At 35.7% G+C, this 19107-nt stretch overlaps 1 protein-coding gene and 1 non-coding gene across 4 annotated transcripts in view; both read right to left on the bottom strand.

Annotated features, from left to right (window-relative positions):
- Nucleotides 1–239: 239 nt before the first annotated feature.
- Lrch2 (leucine rich repeats and calponin homology domain containing 2) overlaps nt 240–19107 on the bottom strand; it is a 76328-nt gene continuing 57460 nt past the window's right edge. For 2 of the 3 annotated variants that reach the window (XM_035449955.1, XM_035449957.1), the window contains 8 exons: nt 18642–18690; nt 18447–18560; nt 14891–14935; nt 8859–8916; nt 7994–8106; nt 7682–7819; nt 7452–7529; nt 240–359 (listed from right to left, as the gene is read on the bottom strand). In XM_035449955.1, the coding sequence (XP_035305846.1) occupies nt 240–359; nt 7452–7529; nt 7682–7819; nt 7994–8106; nt 8859–8916; nt 14891–14935; nt 18447–18560; nt 18642–18690 (715 nt within the window). Of the gene's footprint in view, nt 360–7451; nt 7530–7681; nt 7820–7993; nt 8107–8858; nt 8917–11381; nt 11433–14890; nt 14936–18446; nt 18561–18641; nt 18691–19107 lie in introns of all 3 variants that reach the window. The other variant, XM_035449956.1, reaches the window with a different exon arrangement.
- On the bottom strand, nt 10904–11032 carry LOC113837836. The gene has a single exon (XR_003488544.1). It is a non-coding gene; the product is annotated as a small nucleolar RNA SNORA35 (small nucleolar RNA).

Here is a 19107-nt window from a genome sequence, read left to right as displayed (position 1 = left end):
TGAATGACATCAAAAAGGGAGAATTTTAATTTATCCAAAACTCCTATTAAATTAATCCAATTTTACTCCAAAAATGTTTTGGACAACTCAAAGTTTAAATTCTGAGATCTTCATGTAATTTTGAAAAAAGAAACCTAAGGCAAACTATTTTTACTGGACATACTTCTTCATGATGTTCAGATATCTGAAATCATTTCAAATATAGTAAATTATACATGTATATTTTTTTAATCGTCACATCAAGCCATAGAAAGCTGAGATGCCTTGGTGGTAGGCAATTCCAGGAGTGCCTGAACTGTAACTCCAACTTTCACAAGACCTCGTTCTTCCAAAATGTGGTGAGGCAAGCAGAGTCTCTCCTGGGGAAAGAGAAAAGGGTTTTGAATGTCCATTTTTTAGTAGCTGGAGAAAATTTAAGTCTGTTCCAGACTTTAAAATTTTGTTTATTAAATTATTTAATAATTTAATATTATTCCTCCCCTCCTCCTTTTATCTTTTAAGATTATAATTACACCATTTCATTTTCCATTTCTCTTTCCTTCCCCCAAACCCACCCATATACCCCTTTTCTTCAACCCAAAACAATGAATTAGATTATTGCAAATGATTTCTTTCTTCTATGTATATAGATATTTTGTTAGCTGCACACCAGAAGAGGGGATTGGATGTCATGGGAATACAGTTATAGATGATTGTGAACTGCCAGGTGGGTGCTTTTGTTCTTAACTGCTGAGCCATCTTCCAACCTGAAGAAGCAGATTTTTCAAATATGCTTTCTATTCAACTTAAATAGCACAGTAATTCAACATTTTCTTCTTTTTTCCATTTTTTAATTTAAATTAGAAACAAGCTTGTTATACATGTCAATCCCAGTTCCCTCTCCCTCTCCCTCCCCTGCTCCCCTGTCCCCCACTGGCCCCCTATCCAATACCATTTCTGCTCCCCAAGGAGAGTGAGGCCTTCCATGGGGATCACCAAAGTCTGTCATATCATTTGGAGCAGGGCCTAGGCCCTCCCCCGTGTGTCTAGGCTGAGAGAGTCTCACTCTACATGGAATGAGCTCGACATTTTTCTTCTTAATTATAATATAAAATGTGGTTAGATTCACAATTTATACCAAGAAAGTGATTATGAAGATTAGCTTGGCCTCTAATGCCATCATTTTACTCTTACACATCTATCTCTACTCAGAAACATTGTGATGAAGAATATGTCACCATTACTCAGTCTCTACTATCTTTCAGTTGCCTCTAATGTATTTTCTCACTAAAATTGCACTGTTCAAAATCATCAACACCTTCTTAAATATCAAATGTTGCACATACATTTTTGACTGTTCTGTTAACATCAATCTTCAATCAGTGCTTTACTTGAAACCTCATCTCTGTTTTGTTTTCTATGATACCAGTCAGTTTAGTTCTTCAAGTTGCCCATAGTAATCGGGCTACAAATTACAGTAGTCTTGCCAGTCTCCTAATGTCCTACAGATTTCCAAGAATTTTATATTCATGCTTCTCTTCTTTCACTACACCACTCTTTGGTGTTTTATCAAATAATTTTAACTCTCACTTCCACCCTGAATTCAAAACCTTTATTTCCACTAAAGGTACATCAAACAAATACCAGTGAGCCATGACCAAATATATGTCCCACAGATACATCAAAATCAACATGTCCATGACAGAACTGCTGCAACAAATAAGCTTATCTTTTAGATTTTGTATCTCAGTCATTTTTCAAAATACACCGATATAAAAAAGGAAGTGTAGCCGGGTGTTGGTGGCGCATGCCTTTAATCCCAGCACTTGGGAGGCAGAGGCAGGCGGATCTCTGTGAGTTCAAGACCAGCCTGGTCTACAAGAGCTAGTTCCAGGACAGCCTCCCTGCCTCGAAAAACAAAAAAACAAACAAAAAAAGGAAGTGTAAAAGCTTCCTCCTTCATATTTACTTCTAACCAAATTAGTACTACTAAATATTACTGAATATATCTAAAGAAGCCTCAAAAATGACATTAGCATCTCAATTTCCATTGCTATATTTGATGATCTTCTAGTAGTTTACTTAAAAATTCAAATAATCAATTAATATTATAAAAAGAAGTTTTGAAGCAAAGACTACAAAAAGAACAAATTAAACTAATGCCAAGCAACTAGTCACTCTGCATATATGTTATAGTTGTGTACCTTGGTCCTCTTGTAGGACTCCTAACAGTGGGAACAGGGGCTGTCTCCAACTCTTTACTGACTTTTGAAACCCTACTCCTCATACTGGGATTCCTTGTCCAGCCTTAGTACATGGGGAGGAGCTTAGTCTTACAGCAACTTGATGTGCCTTGTTTGGTTGATACTCATGGGAGACTTGCCCATTCCTGAACATAAACGGAGGTACAGTAGATGGGGGAGGGGAGAGGGACTGGCAGGAGGGAAGGGAAGGGGAAATGTGGCCGGGATGTAAAACAAACAAATTTAAAATAAAGAAGGAAATAGCCAAGAAATTAGAAAAATGTACTACATATAGAAAATGATAGGAAAAAGTACAAGAAAGATAGGTCATTAATTTTTAAAAGTTCAAACACCTCTAGCTAGGCAAAAGAGAACATACGAATTACCATTATCAAGAGAAACATCACCAGAAATTTTACAAGTAGTAAATGAATAAAGTGGTATCATAAACACTATTATGACATTAAGTTTCATAAACTAGAAGAGAAGATTTTTGAAAGATAAAACATACTGAAACTAGCCAGGCTTTGGTGGCACACGCCTTTAATCCCAGCCCTCGGGAGGCAGAGGCAGGAGGATCTCTGTGAATTCAAGGCCAGCCTGGTCTCCAGAGCAAGTGACAGGATAGGCTCCAAAGCTACACAGAGAAACCCTGTCTCAAAAAACCAAAAAAAAAAAAAAAAACTATACTGAAACCCATGCAAAGACAATAATACCTAGAATATCCTATATCTGTTTTACAAGTTAATTGATGTGTTTTGAAATCTTTGAAGAAAGAAGCCCCTTGTCTAGATTGATTATTAGTAAACTTGGTGAACTACCTTACAGAAAAATAACACAAATTTAATGCAATTGTCTGAGAAAAAAGGAAGAGATACAAATACATGGTGCAGGTCTGTACTGTCTAACAGACTATGTCATTAAAGGGAAATTAAAAACCAACTTCCTCATAAACATCAATGTGAAAAGTCTAAGTAAAAATTTTACAAATGAATCAAACAACATAAAGACAACAAGAACAAAATGCATCATGATCAGGAGGAATTGCCCCCTGGAGTTCAGGGTTGACTTAGTATCTAGAAAATTAATCAATATTATTCAGATTATTAAGAAACTAAAAATCAAAAAAAGAAAGAAACTGAAAACAACTTAATCATACCAGCTGATCCAGAAAAATCATTTGACAACGCTCATCATCCATTCCCAATAAAAAGTTAAGCAAATTACTAATAGATGGGAACTCCCTCAATTGATACAGGTTATCTATGTAAAACACACAGATAAATCAGACTTCAAAGGTGGAAAATTAAAGTCCTCTTTAAAACTGCAGAATAAAACAAGGATATCCACTCAGGCCACTTTTCTTGAAGATTGCACTGGGAAATTAATCCATCAAATTTATCAAGGAAGAAAATACAGAATAGACCACAGATGACTTTCACTTGAAGAAATCCTACCCTCCCTTGGGTATGTCTTCCTTTCTAAGACTCTTCTTAAGAAACCATCCTTTGTGTGTCTTATTTTCTTCTGAGTACTTCCTTTCTTGAATCCCTCATCCTTAAGCCTATACTAAGATATATATGTTAAACCCCAATTCTAACTAATACAAAAAAAAAAAAAACAGAGCACGCAAGGTGGTGGGTAGTGCACATCTTTAATCCCAGCACTTGGGCAGCAGAGGCACGTGAATTTTTTTGAGTTCAAAAGCAGCATGGTCTGTAAAGTGAAGTCCAGGATAGCCAGAGCTATACAGAGAAACCCGGTCCTCAAAACAAAACAAAAAACAAACACCAAAAATGAAAGAAACAAAATCAGCCAGATCACAATGGAAGAAGAGGTTATATTTGTTCTTAGGAAACATGATTGAAGGAGAGGGAGTGGGGAAATTATTTAGCAAGGTTGTGAACACAGAGATCAATATATGTTAGCAATCAAGGACCAGATATTAAATTAATATCCAAATTAATTGTGAATAAAATTTAAGAAGATCCCAGTAAGGACAACATTGTTCACAGAAATTGAGAAAAATGTTGTTTAATTAGATATAGTTCTTAATATTTTGTTCTATTAATTTAACAAAATTTGTAGTAGTAATCTAATAAGGCTTTCCTCTTTTTCTATATAAGTTGATAAATTACTCTAAAAGTATATAGAAATGCAAAGGACTCAGAATACCTAATATTACATGGTTTCAAAAATCTATGAAGAGCAACAATTATTTACCAAGGCAATTATTAAGCAAAAAGGGTTAAGGAAACCAAGTAAATAAACAAAAAAAAATGATTCATAGACAAACACACAAATAGCCTGTGATATAGAAGAAAGGCGGTTGAATGCAAAGAAAATGGGCTTTTATTCAAAACCTGGACAACTGTAAGAAACTAACTTGGGAAAAATGCATCAAGACACTGGAAGGGCAGGTATGGAAGACCTAGTGATATCATACTAGAAGATGAAGTACTTAATGCTTTCCCAGAAAGAAAGAAAGAAAGAAAGAAAGAAAGAAAGAAAGAAAGAAAGAGAGGGAGGGGGAGGGAGGGAGGGAGGGAGGGAGGGAGGAGGAGGGAAGGAGGAGGGAAGGGAAGGAAGGAAGGAAGGAAGGAAGGAAGGAAGGAAGGAAGGAAGGAAGACTTCCCATGGCACTCATTTATAAGAGGGATTCCAGTCAAAACCCTTAGACAGATGAAAAACGCCCAAACTGAAAACATTAAACTTAGGATACAAAAGTGCATCCTATTTTCGATATGTGGCTTCATGCAGAGAACATTCTAAGTGATGCAAGCATATCTACTAGAAGTGAATTTGGCGAGATAGCAGAATAAAAGATCAGGTGTATCTCTACATAATAGAAATACAAATCTGGAAAAATTTTAAATTAAGATAGTAATTGTATTACAGTAAAATAAAAGGATAAAATGCTGAAGACTTAATTTAACCAAAGAGGCAAAGTCCTCATATGCTGAAAACTATAATACACTTTATATTTATATTAAAAGGTATCAATTAATGAAACGACGTCTCATGCTACTGGATTAAAAGAACGAAATTGAGGGAGCTACGAGAATGAGAAGGGAAGAAGAGGAAGGATGCAGAGGTCATGAGGGAGCAGAAAGGTTGAGTCAGGGGAAGAATAGAAGAAAGGATATGTGATAGGTAGGGTTTTAATTCGGGTGGTGGTAGGGGAGGAGGGAGGGAGAAGGGAACTGGGATTGTCATGTAAATCAATCTTGTTTGTAATTCAAATTAAAAAATGATAAAAAACAATTACACTTAAAGAAAGAATGAAATTGTAGAGAAAACAATATTCTGTAAATTATTCTATACACCCAGTGTAATCTAAAACAAAATTTAAGCTGGCCATTTTGCCAAACTTGGCAAGCTAACACTAAAATTGATATATTGACATGAAAATGCAAGGGAATCACTACAGCCAAAATAACCTTAAAATCAAACAAAATGCAAGCATACACACCGTCTTCAAAATGGGCCATCAAGCTATAGTCAGACAGGGTGTTACTGGCATAAAGAAATCAATGTGTAAAAGAGAGAGCATAGAAGTGAAAACTTCCATTTCCAAACAAGTGGTTTTTGTCAAGACAATTCGGTGGAGAAAGATGACTCTTATCAACACCTGGTGCTGGGAAAAGTAGACCCTGGTATGCAGGAAAATAAATTTGTTACCCTATCACACACCATACACAAAACTGAAATTCAAAATGAAGCCTACACCTAAACAACACTGAAAAACTTTTCCAAGAACATATAGGTATAAATAAACACTTACAACCTTGTATTAGGCAAAGCTTTTTAAGACATAACATGAAAACTACAGAGATGGGGAAACTGGGATTGTACTCCATCAAAGCAAGAAAAAAATATTTTTCTGGTTTTTCAAGACAGAGTTTCTCTGTGTAACAGCTCTGGCTGTCCTGGAACTCACTCTATAGAACAAGTTGTCCTAGAACTCAAAGAGATTCACCTGCGACTACCTCCCAAGTGCTGAGATTAAAGGCTTGTGTCACCACCACCTGGCCAGAATGTTTTTTAAGTATAAAAGCATCAAATTTTATACTTTTATTTATGTTTCTTATTATATATTGGTATCACCCCATAAAGTTGTTTAAAAACCATAAAGTGTCCTAGAGCAAAAAAATAATAAAATAATTATGCTTTATTATTGCCAAATTCAAGATAAAACACATGGAAACTAAATATAAAACTCATAAAACAAAAAATGGTTTTAAAAAAGAGAGCATGTAATAACAGCTAGGTGAAAACGTCCTCGATTTTCAATTTCCTAAGAAATTATAAGCACATAAAAATAAGCATTTTAAGAAATAAAATTTTGGGGGCTGGAGAGATAGCTCCGAGGTTAAGAGCACTGGCTATTCTTCCAGAGGTCCTGAGTTCAATTCCCAGCAGCCACATGGTGGCTCACAACCATCTTTAATGAGATATGGTGCCCTCTTCTGGCATGCAGGCATATATGGAGATAGAATATTGTATACATAATAAATAAATAAATCTTTAAAAAATAAACAAAAAAGAAATAAAATTTTAAGCATACACACCATATTTAAATTGTAGAAAATAAGAAAAAGACAGCAAGTAATAAACAAAGTACATGTGAATTCACTGCTTCTTTAAAAAATAGTGTCTATTCAGCTGAGGGAAAGGGTGAAGTTGGATTTGACAATCCAGCAGAAATAAATAAACAACAGCAATGTTGTCACAATCAAGCTTGAGTTCTCATCACCACTATCCACTTATTCAGTGATATCTATGACCAACAGATGTTTTTCAGACAGGCCGATGCTTTATAAAGGACTTCTTTTTGTTTTTTTAAAGATCTATTTATTTTTCTTTGTATACAGTATTCTGTCTGCATATACACCTGCAGGCCAGAAGAGGGCACCAGACCCCATTACAGATGGTTGGGAGCCACCATGTGGTTGCTGGGATTTGAACTCAGGACTGCTGGAAGAGCCCTAGCAATTCAGGACGTCTCTCCAGCCCCCTATAAAGGACTTCTTTCAAAGTTAAAAACAAAAAACCCTTTCTAGGTAAGTGCTACAGTTACATACAGGAACACAGTAGAGGGACAAAGAAAACGTCCTCGTTTCTGTTCACAAAACATTACTCATCCCTCGCTATGAAGATGATTTACTGATTCCACTTTCCATGTAATAGATATTAATAAGCAAATGATGATTTTTATCAGATAATTACCTGGGAGACACCCAACTTTTTGCAAGCGTCAAGAAAATTTTCTACATTTCTTCGACATTTTGCCATGCTCAGCTTGGGCTGTAAAGTAAGAGGAGAAAGACATACGTTTCAAGTACTTTTATACAGAACTGAGTTGATACTGAAAATTGTATTTGCTTAAGAACATTAAAGACAGCTTGTAAAATTTGTATTTTCCTTCAGAGAAACAGAAATCTGTTGACACTACTTACCACTGCCGGTGAAGGTACATGAATACTAGCTACAGAGCGTGGCCTTATGTGATTGGCCAAATGGCAAAGAACAACGCCGTCCATCAGTGCGGCTCCTATGTCATCAGGCAGAATTACTTTTAATCTGGATTCAAGATTCTAGAAAGACAAGAGGATAAGCTGCAAATGTCTTACCTAAACATGCGGTGTGCATTCATATTACTAATTATACAATCAAATTAAGAAAAAAGCATTAAAAACAAAATCACTATACAAATTTGCCAAATGAAACCTATTTGTCTAAAGCAGCTGGGCAAGGTCAGCGGGACTTACATTGCGAAGCTGCCGAATCTGTTCGCGCTCTTCCCGTAAATGCTCCATCTTTCTTCTCATTGTAAATCCTGGATCTGCTGCCCCATACTCTTGCCGAGATGCACGACTAAAAGCTGTGTGGAAACAGAAATCCCTTATCTTTTTATAACGATATTACGAAGAACAGCCATCCATGGAGAAAAAGACATGATAAAATACAGAATTACAGAAGATGTTGTTAATAATGTATTCCAGATATTTTAATTACATGTCAATGACCGTTGGCTACATGGTTGAAAAGCAACAGGCCATACAAGTGTAATGATTTCCACCACTTACATATGTTCTTATTTAACCATATGTTATGAGAAACTTATGACCCAGGTTAAAAATGATGATTGAACATAGGACACCCTTCTAGCCTTAGAGGAAAAAAAAAAGAAATTATTCTCAAAGGTCAAGGTGGTTATTCAGGAATAAGACCATAATTCAATACCTTGCCAAGTAAAATGGATCCATTTTCTTTGGGGCATGCCAAATGCAAAAAGATCCCTGTTTTAAACCACAATATAATGGAGTGCTAGGATTTCAAACGGTTTTGGCAGCTGGCAGAGCGATCATTCTAATGGCAGTCACAGCAGGGGAGAATGAGACTGCAGGATACCTAAGGCAAAAAGCTGATGTTACAGGAACTTGAAGGTAATGGGAAATAAAGAAATGGTGATGGGAAGTGTAAAGACAAATAAGATCAAGAGAAAATTGCTTTTAGAAGAAGGGAAAGAATCTTTGAGTCCATAAAATCATGGATTCCAACCAATTTAAGCTGGGAGGCTCTATAGTAAACAAAGACAACAAATTGTATTTAAAGACTATACTATATATTTACCTGATCTAGGCTTCAAGCCAAAGGGACCATGTGAAAAGCCATCAGTCCTGTCATATTCCTAATAAAAAAAAGAAGAAGGAAAACACTTGCTCCAAATTCATCAAGGCATGTTTTCATAGCCACTCCTATTTTGAGAAATATTTATTTCCAAAATTTACTTGAATAGTGGAAGTCAACCTAGATTTCAAGTCAAGTTGATATGTTTCACATTAAAACTCAATAAATAATCCTCATTTATATGGGTATGCAATTTTAAATCTTTACTTCATTTTTAAACAGTAAATTTTGAGTGAGTAAGTGTGGGGGGTGAAGGAGAGAGGAGAGAGAGAGAGAGAGAGAGAGAGAGAGAGAGAGAGAAATGTGGAAGTCAGAGGACAACTTTTCTCCTTCAATCATACGGGTCCTTGTGAGCAAACCGAATTGGTCAGGCTTGATGGCAAATGCCTTTACCCAGGGAAATATCTTGCCAGCCCAGAATGCTTTCTTATAGTATGAAAAAATTGCAAAGGAAGATCATTAATAAGGTGTGATAGATTTTTTTTAAAGAATCAAAAAAAATAAAAAAGAAGAATCAAGTTAAGGTCTCTAAAATAATGAAGCACACATCAATTAAAAGATTAACCAGCACAGATTCTGTATGTACCATTGGCTTGACACTTAGCAGTGGAAAATTTGAGGTCAACCCACAATTACAGGGGTCTTAGAATAACAGATGAGAGTACATGATTATCTCTTCCATCTGAACACACATTATTTTAAAGTGCTTCTACAAGCCATGGCAAGCTATGGAAAGATACATATAACATAAATAAAACCCTGGTGAGAGTAAAAAAGCCTGAAGTATATGTGTGTAAACGTCTCATTTTAATGTGACTAAGTCCACATAATTCAAATAAGGTCGTTGGAAAAACTAAATGTGATAACTTAAAGTGCTTTATAAATTGTATAATTGATAAAACTAAATAGATACAATATAATCATGGCAGCACCTTATTACTCTGGGTGACAACTCTTGGAAGCAGGTAGGGCCAAAGCTTTAGTTACTTCTCTGCCATTTACTGACTAGACTCTTTTAAGCTACAAATGATAAAGGCACATAAAATGGGATGATATTTACATTCAAATGAAACAGAGAGACTGAAAGTGTCATACATTAACGGGTTTTGCCATTCTATTTTCCCATGAAACTGAAGCAGTGAGACTGCTGGAGGGTGTCTGAATGTTCTCTAGACGCCCTAGGCAGCCCAATGGGAATGGTAGTGGAGCAATAAAAACACAAGTTCATCATCCTACCCATCTATAGTCTTATGTATTGTCTCCATTAGTTTGTGTAAATGGTTATGAATTCCTGAACAAAAATCCCACTTACCCAAACACAAGCAAAAATCCTAAAAGCAGTTGAACTTACATGAAAAATTGACTTTAATACACATCCTGGTAGACACAGGCCATAAAATCACAAAGCAACTATGCAAACCAAGTGGTAGTCATGTCTATCCTTACATTGTTATAACGTACAAAGAAAAGCACAAAACTATGACTGATTTTAGGATATTCTAATTTAAATTTTCTCTAATGCCATATATATATACATATATATATATATAATTTTATTTTACATATAATTTAGAATCATTTTTATTGAACTCATGCTCATGGCCACAACAGAAATGTTTTAGAATACAAATCACCCAAAGTAATAAAGAATCCCAGATTACTGAAAACAAATCCATTTACACATAATGAGATAAAAACTATATAATCAAATTTATATAATAAGTTCAGACCAATCAAGCATTTTGAGACCTAAATTCACTAAATGAATGATCGTTTTTCCTATCAGTGAAAATGGACTTTAGAATACTAAAAGTAATCAAAGCTAAATGGGATACTTTTTAAAATATTTAAAATTCTTGTGGTAAAACAACAGATTAAGTTCCATGAACTGGTCATTCAAACCACCACAGTACTTGAACAAAATTTGAGAAATGGTGACTTTCATATTCTAGCTCTCCCATTATTCTTTAGATATAAGATGCCAGGAAATGTGTGACCTCCTGTCGATAGGAACAACCCACTGCAGGATTGTTTCTCGTGGAAAAAGGACATTTCTCTTGCATTGCTTTCCGACCTAACTGGCTACAAGGAAAACCAGAGGCCATTGCACAATGCTTAAAGGCATTTTTAAAATTAACATTCCAAAGCTAGAGTTAAAACCCACCACTTTTTTTTTAATATAAAGGAATAAGAAGGCATACATCTCATAAGTGACTTACGTTCTGTGATGCAAAAATAAGTTCCACAGAAAACCACAAGTTAGTAAAACTCACTAGGGATATTCATGCAAAGGAATGCTATTCATAATGTTTTTATAGACAAGATTTGTACAAAGTAATCAACCACAGATTTCAAACGGGAGTGAATAAATTCCTTTGTAGAAAAAAAAGGAGGTTTGAGAAAGGAAGCAAGGAACAACTCTTCATAAAACACAGAAAAGATACAAAGCATTAAAACAACTTGTACCTCGGATGATACTGGAGACTGTGGTGACATATGAGCATTATCACTCTCTTGCTAAAATACAAAAAATAAAAATATGAAAGATGAAATTAAAATACACAATGATGATTTTAACATACAAAAGGACAATGGGAAATTGTTTCAATCCACTGTCAAAGGAGGAATTGGCAGCATCCAACCTAGCACCTTGCCACTTAAATGGTGTTGGTGAACCACACAGTACAGCTATGCTCTGAGAATTTGTTAGACATAAGCGAATCCTGGCGCCAACTAACAATGAAGCAGATTCTGAGTAAGATTCCCTAGTGATTCATAAGAATCTTAAAGACTCAAAAGTACAATGTAGGCACAATAGGAAGATGTGTTAGCCCCTGAGACACATCACTGAAGGCTGGCAAAATATCCTCATGGTAAATAAGAAACTACCTGGCAGATCATGTGTATTAGTGTAAGTGGAGAAACAGTTACAAATTTAAGTGAATACAAACAAATAGTTCCTGGTTTATGGATGAATATTCTAATGACAACCAAATGAAAATGCATTTTTAACCTGGAAAATGCATACACATAAAACATGTATTCACATGAGATAGGTAGGGTGTTAGTTGGGGGGGCAGGGGAGGGAGAGGGAACTGGAATTGACATGTAAAACAAGCTTGTTTCTAATTCAAATAAAAATTTTTAAAAAATGTATTCATTTGGCAAGCGATTATTGACAACCTACTATGTCAGAAACTGTTCTACACACTAAGAATAAGGAAATCTGGTATAATATCCTTAAAGATGTCTCAGTCTAGAGGGGAGACAGATTCATGTGTACAGTTAATGTAACATTCCCAGTCTACTGTGGCATAGTAGAGATCACAAAGACACTGCAGAGAAAAGAAAGGGGCAGTGGGAAAACACAGAATTTCCTTGAGAAAGGAAAATGACAGTAAAGTCCAAGTAAAGTGAAAAGAGAAGAACAAAGACACAGAAGCAATAAATTTAGGGGAAAATAGATGACTGTAAAGCAATTCTGAATTCTAAAGGGTAAAACAAATTAAAGGAGGGCAAGTTGTGAGCTTATGCTGATATGGCTACCAGGGCCTTGGTCAAAAAAAGGACTGCGAAATTTACCTTTTAAGGCACGGTGTGAAACTCAAGGTTTCTAAGCAAAGGGAATAGCCTTATTGTACTTGAATTCTGAAAGCAGTGGGGAAAATGGACGAAAGAGAAGAGGAGTGGGGGAGACATTTCAGTTGGTAAAATGCTTGTGGTGTAAGCATAGGGACCTGAATTGGGACACCCAGGATCCACATACAATGACAAACCGGATGGCATGCCTCTGTGATGCTAGCAATGAGAAGGCAGAGAGAGGTGGATCCTTTGAGCTCACAGATCAGCAAGCCCAGCTGTAGGCTGCAGATTCAGTAAGAGACTGTTTCAAAAAATGAGGTTGAAAGAAGTGAGGAAGACAATGAAATTGGACAAAGGATGCACCCGAATGGGTGCATGTGTGTGGCAACCCACACTAGATAGACAGATGATAGATAGATAGATAGATAGATAGATAGATAGATAGACAGACAGACAGACAGACAGACAGACAGACAGACAGACAGACAATAGACAGGCAGGCAGGCAGACAGATTGACACAGAGAGAGATAATATAAATACAGAAAAGTAAGAAAGCTACTGTAGTAGTCCCAGCAAGAAAGACTGAAGACCTATGCCAGAGAAGCCAGGATGCAAAAGAACATGGTGTAGACAAAATAATTCAGTGCCCAAAAGTAAACAAGTGAATTAGTGGGCTTTCTTAATGGGTTAGACTTTGAAACAGGTGGGAGGAAAGTGGCTATGAGGAGGCAGAGTGGACAGACAAGGAGAACCTCTAATTGGGAGTTCAAAGAATGTTTTCTGTTAAAGGCTAGATTGTAAGCATTTCAGGTTTTTGTGGACCACATGGTCTCGGCAGTAACTTTGCCATCAGAATGCAAAAGCATGCGTAGGTGAATGTTTGCGGCTCTTTTGTATTTAATCATTACTTACAAACATAGGTTTGCCTAGAAGGGAGATGGTGATTTCATGAAGAAGTTATCAGCTTTGCCTGCACAGTAAACTCAAATGGAAAACTCTCAACCATGTCATAACACACACACACACACACACACACACACACACACACACACACACACACAATTAAATCTGAATCTCTGTGAATAAAATCCAGATAGCCTGAGTTTTCAATGTGCAACCTAGGTTTCAAAAGGCACTTCATCAGTTGAGAAATGAAATGTGTTTGAAGTGTGGAAAAAACATGCACTGCTGAATCATAGATGAACAAAAGATTCCAAGCAGCTAAGAGGAGGACACATTACTACAAAAGCCTAAAGCTCAATGGTGAAGTATGGACTATAGACATAAACTAAGAGCTATCATCCGGTACATTGGGACTACTTACCAAAACTCTGAGCACTTTAGAGACCATACAGTAGGTCATGATACAGGATGAATAAAATTTAAGCATCAAACAGATATTGCAAAGTGTAACTGAAAGCTACCAGCAGGTACATAGGAATGGACTGCAGCCATGAACAGAAAAATACTAGCAAACATACCTGCACAAAATTGCTTTCACGATTTTCCACAGGTACTAACAAGGACATGACAGGAAAGCTGTGGAAACAATTGTCTTTTGGGGGTGAGGAGGTCTCTGTAAATACTATTTGATAGGACAGGGAAAGACAACAGCATTTGGCTTAGGCCAATGCTTACTTTGCCCAGTGTAATTATATTTCCAAGAAATAAATTTGTTTTGGGAATGCCCTGTCACTACCAGTTTCCCCAACCATATACAAACAAAACTTGGGGATTGCAGTGATGAAGTGTTTCAGTAGGGGTGGGCTGCTGTGTTGCTTAGCCTGGAGCAACAGAAACATTTACAGTAAACTGTAAGTACGATTTTAAATTTTAAAACCCTAAACAGGATTTGTGAAGAAAGTTCCTTAAAATTCTTGGATGGATACCATCTCTCAACAGTGAAGTATTTTCCCCAAAAATCTGACCCCTTGAGTTCAAGTTCAGTATCTATATTTCAGACGAAAAGAGAACAGACTCCTAAAATCTGTTCTCTGACCTCCACATGCACACCCTGGAACATATACAACCACACCTGTGCACACACATCATGCACACACATGCACACAATGGTAAGACGTTTTTGAAAAATATAAAATCTCAACTGACTGCCATGCTGTTTGGGAAAGTAAAAGTGGGAAATGATAACAAATATAAGCTACAGATCCATGACAAACGGTAAACCTCTAGAACTACTAGAAATTGTGTTCTAGAAAATGCTAGAAAAGAAATGATTAAATTAGTAACTATATGGCAATCATCAGAAGTTTTCGTTATTGTAGGAAACTCGTGCTCAATAACAAAGAAATTGACAGTAGGACTGCATTAAGTCTCACTAAGCCAACTAAATATCAAAGTAAAGAATTCAAATCAATATCACCCTTTGTCTCACCTCCTCATTTTCGTTGCCACTTGAATTCTTCCTTGTTGATTTATACTGAAAAACATTTTAAGTTCATACTTTATTTTTCCTTTAACGTGCGATTTTTTGTTCAAAATTACATGTGAGCCTTATTACTATGTTGGGACATTTATTAAATTGTCTGATATTAAACTTAAGCACACAGTTTAAACAAGCCTCCTAGTCACACATACAATGCTGTGAGGAACACTATTCCAAACCCTCTAAATACGTCAAATAACATTTCCTTCCTAAGCCAGACCCATTTCCCATTCTTTCAGGTTTGCAGTCTGAAACAGTGGTTCCCAACCTGTGGGTTGCAACGACCCTTTCTCAGGGGCCACATATACAGATAGCATGTGTATCAGATATTTATATTGTAATTCCTAACAGTAGGAAAATTACAGCTATGAAGGAGGAATGAAAATAATTTTATAGTTGTGGGTTACACAACATGAACTTTATTGAAGGGACACAACATTAGAAAAGTCGAGAACTTTTCTTACCATCTTAAAAGTCTTACTTTTGCCAGGTGTGGTGGCGCACGCCTTTAATCCCAGCACTCAGGAGGCAGAGGCAGGCGGATCTCTGTGAGTTCGAGGCCAGCCTGGTCTCCAGAGCGAGTGCCAGGATAGGCTACAAAGCAACACAGAGAAAACCCTGTCTTGAAAAACAAAACAAAACAAAAAAAGAGTCTTCCTTTTTCTTAGTTGACTGCATTCAATAAGTCTTCAAGTCAACTTTTTTTTTTTTTTTTTAGAAAACTCTCCTAGACTTACTTCTTCTGAATCCTTAGAACCACCACCCTTTCCAGAGATCTTAGCATCTCTCACATGGTTTGGAATTTCACTATACTAAGACAGTAGCAATTGTTTTACAAAGCAGGGCTGGAAATGTGTTTCAGTGATAGCATACTTTCCCACCACCTACGAAACTCTGGATTCAACCCTCAGCACCACAAAGAAGTGATCTACTGATTTCAGCATTAAAGAGACTACATTAAATGTATATGTCAACTACATAAAAATAGCAATAGTGCTAAGAGCTAACATTTAGAACTATCACTTGCAAAACACAGTAGTAATGACTGAGGTGCATTATATGAAGTGCATTAATATTTATAACAACATCATAAATATTATTAACCCAATTTTATAGTGACATATACAGATAACATGTTCAACAAAAAGAATTTGAATGTGTGACAAAATGATTCTTAGAATCAAGAGAATATAGTGTGACAATCATTAAAATACTTATTTTTGGATTCCTTGCCAAAATGCATTGAATTCTTCTACAAATCAGTATAACCAAACAGGTGTTCATAGAAGTTCTATTTTAAAAAGGACTAGTTCTCAAATCATGTCCCAAACATTTTTGTCTGATCTTCAGGGTTCTATTTAATCGTCCCCTTTATGTGATTCTGTCTTCCATATCACTTGGAAATAACTTGCTTAGTATGTCAGTCACAAACTGAGCTGTATTAGGAACTACAGATATGAGATATATTCCTCTACTATATTTCAGAGCTGTGACTAATGTACCATTAGTTCCATTTCTATATTTTTCTTTTTGCAATGATGCACAACAGCCTTGAGCATACTAAGCAAGTGTGGTTATCAATGTGCTACACCACGGTCCTATACAATTTTACATTGTCCTGACATCATAGCAATAACTTTATACCCAATTTTTATACACTGTCCTAACACTGACATCTTCTGACAATTAAGAAGAACTACACATGTCCTTAAAACATTTCCCTGTGACTGAAGACTAGGTTTACACTCACTTTATCATGTATGAAAGAAATGAACATTTACAGAGTGATGGTTATATAATGGTCATTTCATATACTGTCTTGTTTTATCATTTAGCAATTTTATAATATAATCGATAGAGTAGAATAATCATACAAGCCATAAAGACTAAAACACTGAGTGAACAAATGATGCTTTTAAACCAAGGAACAGTTGACTATGATAAGGACTCACTAACACCTCCATTAACTTCACTTGATTTATTGCAAAATATTTTTAAAAAATGAAACTATATTAATGTTAGTGCTTGTCCATTTTATATCAAGCTATCCACAACACAAAAAAGCAACATTGTAAAGGCACTGAACTCTAATCTCAACTATATGATTAGCACACTACTTGACTTCCTGGGTCTTAATATCCCTGTATGTAAAATAGAAATGATAATGGCATTTACATTATTGACGTTTCCTGAAGACTAAATGGGATAATAATATTTGTAAAGGTTTATGACCATGTCTGGCACTAAATAATTCCAATACAAGTGTTTTGGTAAATATAATCAATATGGTTATATTATATGGGAATAAAGGAAATCAAAGAAATATCAAGTTGCTTAGAAATACTACATTATAAGTCATTCACAAGATTCACCTATGAACATATTTTTCTTCAGTGCTTTGGTTTAAGTTCACATGACTTAAAAAGGGAAACTAAGATAAATGCCAGCATATAAACTGAACTGCAGAGCTGCAAAGGGTTCTGATGGAAGAGTCTTATGGGAGTACCCTGCCCTTTTCCTTCCTATGTGCTTTTTCATATTGTCCAATTATCTCAAAATCCAGTGGTTATACATAGTAATTATTTGTTCAAAGGTTAAGGAAACATACAGAATTCTATTTTGCTAAGACATACAGAATTTCTATTTTGATCATATGCCACTTTCAAACACATGTTGCTTTCCAATATATGGAAAGAGAAAACTATAGGTTGAGAGATCAGTTTCTGCCAAACACAAAATGAAAAACTAAATCCTACTTATTACTGTCATGAACTTGAAATAATGTGTAACCTGAGCACTGCATATGTAGAGAAAAATGATTGTTATTTGACGAGTAGAAGTGTGGGGAAAGCATCGAACAACTCGGCTTGCTCTTCAAGATGTAAGGTCAAGTTTGGACTGAACAGCCAAACCTACATAGTGAGACCCTGCCTCAAAAAAAAAAAAAACTAGAAAAAAAAGAAAAGAAAAAAATCTACTAATATAACAAGAAATTGGACCAGTCTTCAATTATTTATTTACATAGAGGTGGTTAAATGCTAACTGAAAACAGTTCTGAACTATTTATTGAAATAAATTCAATGAAAATCTTTTTCAGAACCAGGCCTGGTCATTCACTTCTGCAATCCCAGCATATGGGAGACATTAGGTGCGGGGATAGTGATTTGAGGCTAACCTGGGCTACATAGTGTAAACCTACCTCAAAGACAAAAAAAAACCCACAGAATTAATTGTCACAGTTTACAGTATAACACGCAAACACTAATCTTTTAACTATTTGAAAAATCATGATGTACACTGATGTATTCTTAATTAATTTGAACTACTGAAATTTTTGTGGCTATACTTACATAGCATATCATTGGTTATCCTACACCTGAGGGCAATCAACATGGACACAGCTGTGACATTTCACTGGAGAGTCATATGTTATTAATTTAAAACAAAAACTGTTAAGAATAAAAAGTAATGGATATAAAACAAAATGTCAAATTTAATAAGGTACCTTGAAATATTCTTTTCTGATCTGCTTGCTCCGTCTCCTTTCTTCATTTTGCCAGATTATAGGCTGAGATTCTGGCCACTGTTGTTCTATTTGATCCTTCTGATTTTCTAATGGCTTTAATGAGAAAAGTTATTCTTTTAACTGAACAAATGACAACAAAATAGTACATATGTTATTAATTTTATTTCCTCTTACCTGCCATGCAAGGGGTGATAATGGTGAATTCCCTTCATCTGCTGAAACACTAAAAAATTAAAAATGCTTTAATATTTATTAAGGTGTTTTTAAATCCTTTAACATACTTTAAAGATGACAAATTTCTCTTTTCACTGATTTAAGGCAGCAATGTAAAGACTATCCAAACCTATATGTTTCTTTTTGTTGTGTTGTTTTGTGTTATGTTGTGTTGTGTTCTGTCGAGACTGGGTCTTGCTATGCAGTTCTGGATGGTGTGGTACTCACTACTGTAGCAAGCCTTCCAAGGACTGCAATGGCAGGTATTAAGCACCACATGGTCTACTAATATTATATAAATTAAATTTTATGAAACCAACTAATAGTGAGTGCCTACTAACTATTGCTCCACCAGAAATACCAGAACGGGTTTATTTTCTATTAACCATTTCGTATTTTGTAGGGGCCAAAAGGAGTATAACATGTA

Source organism: Cricetulus griseus, chromosome X (genome assembly GCF_003668045.3).
Source record: "Cricetulus griseus strain 17A/GY chromosome X, alternate assembly CriGri-PICRH-1.0, whole genome shotgun sequence".
NCBI classification, from domain to species: domain Eukaryota; kingdom Metazoa; phylum Chordata; class Mammalia; order Rodentia; family Cricetidae; genus Cricetulus; species Cricetulus griseus.
The sequence above is the reverse complement of the archived record's forward strand: the minus strand, read 5'-3'. Positions and strand labels throughout refer to the sequence as shown.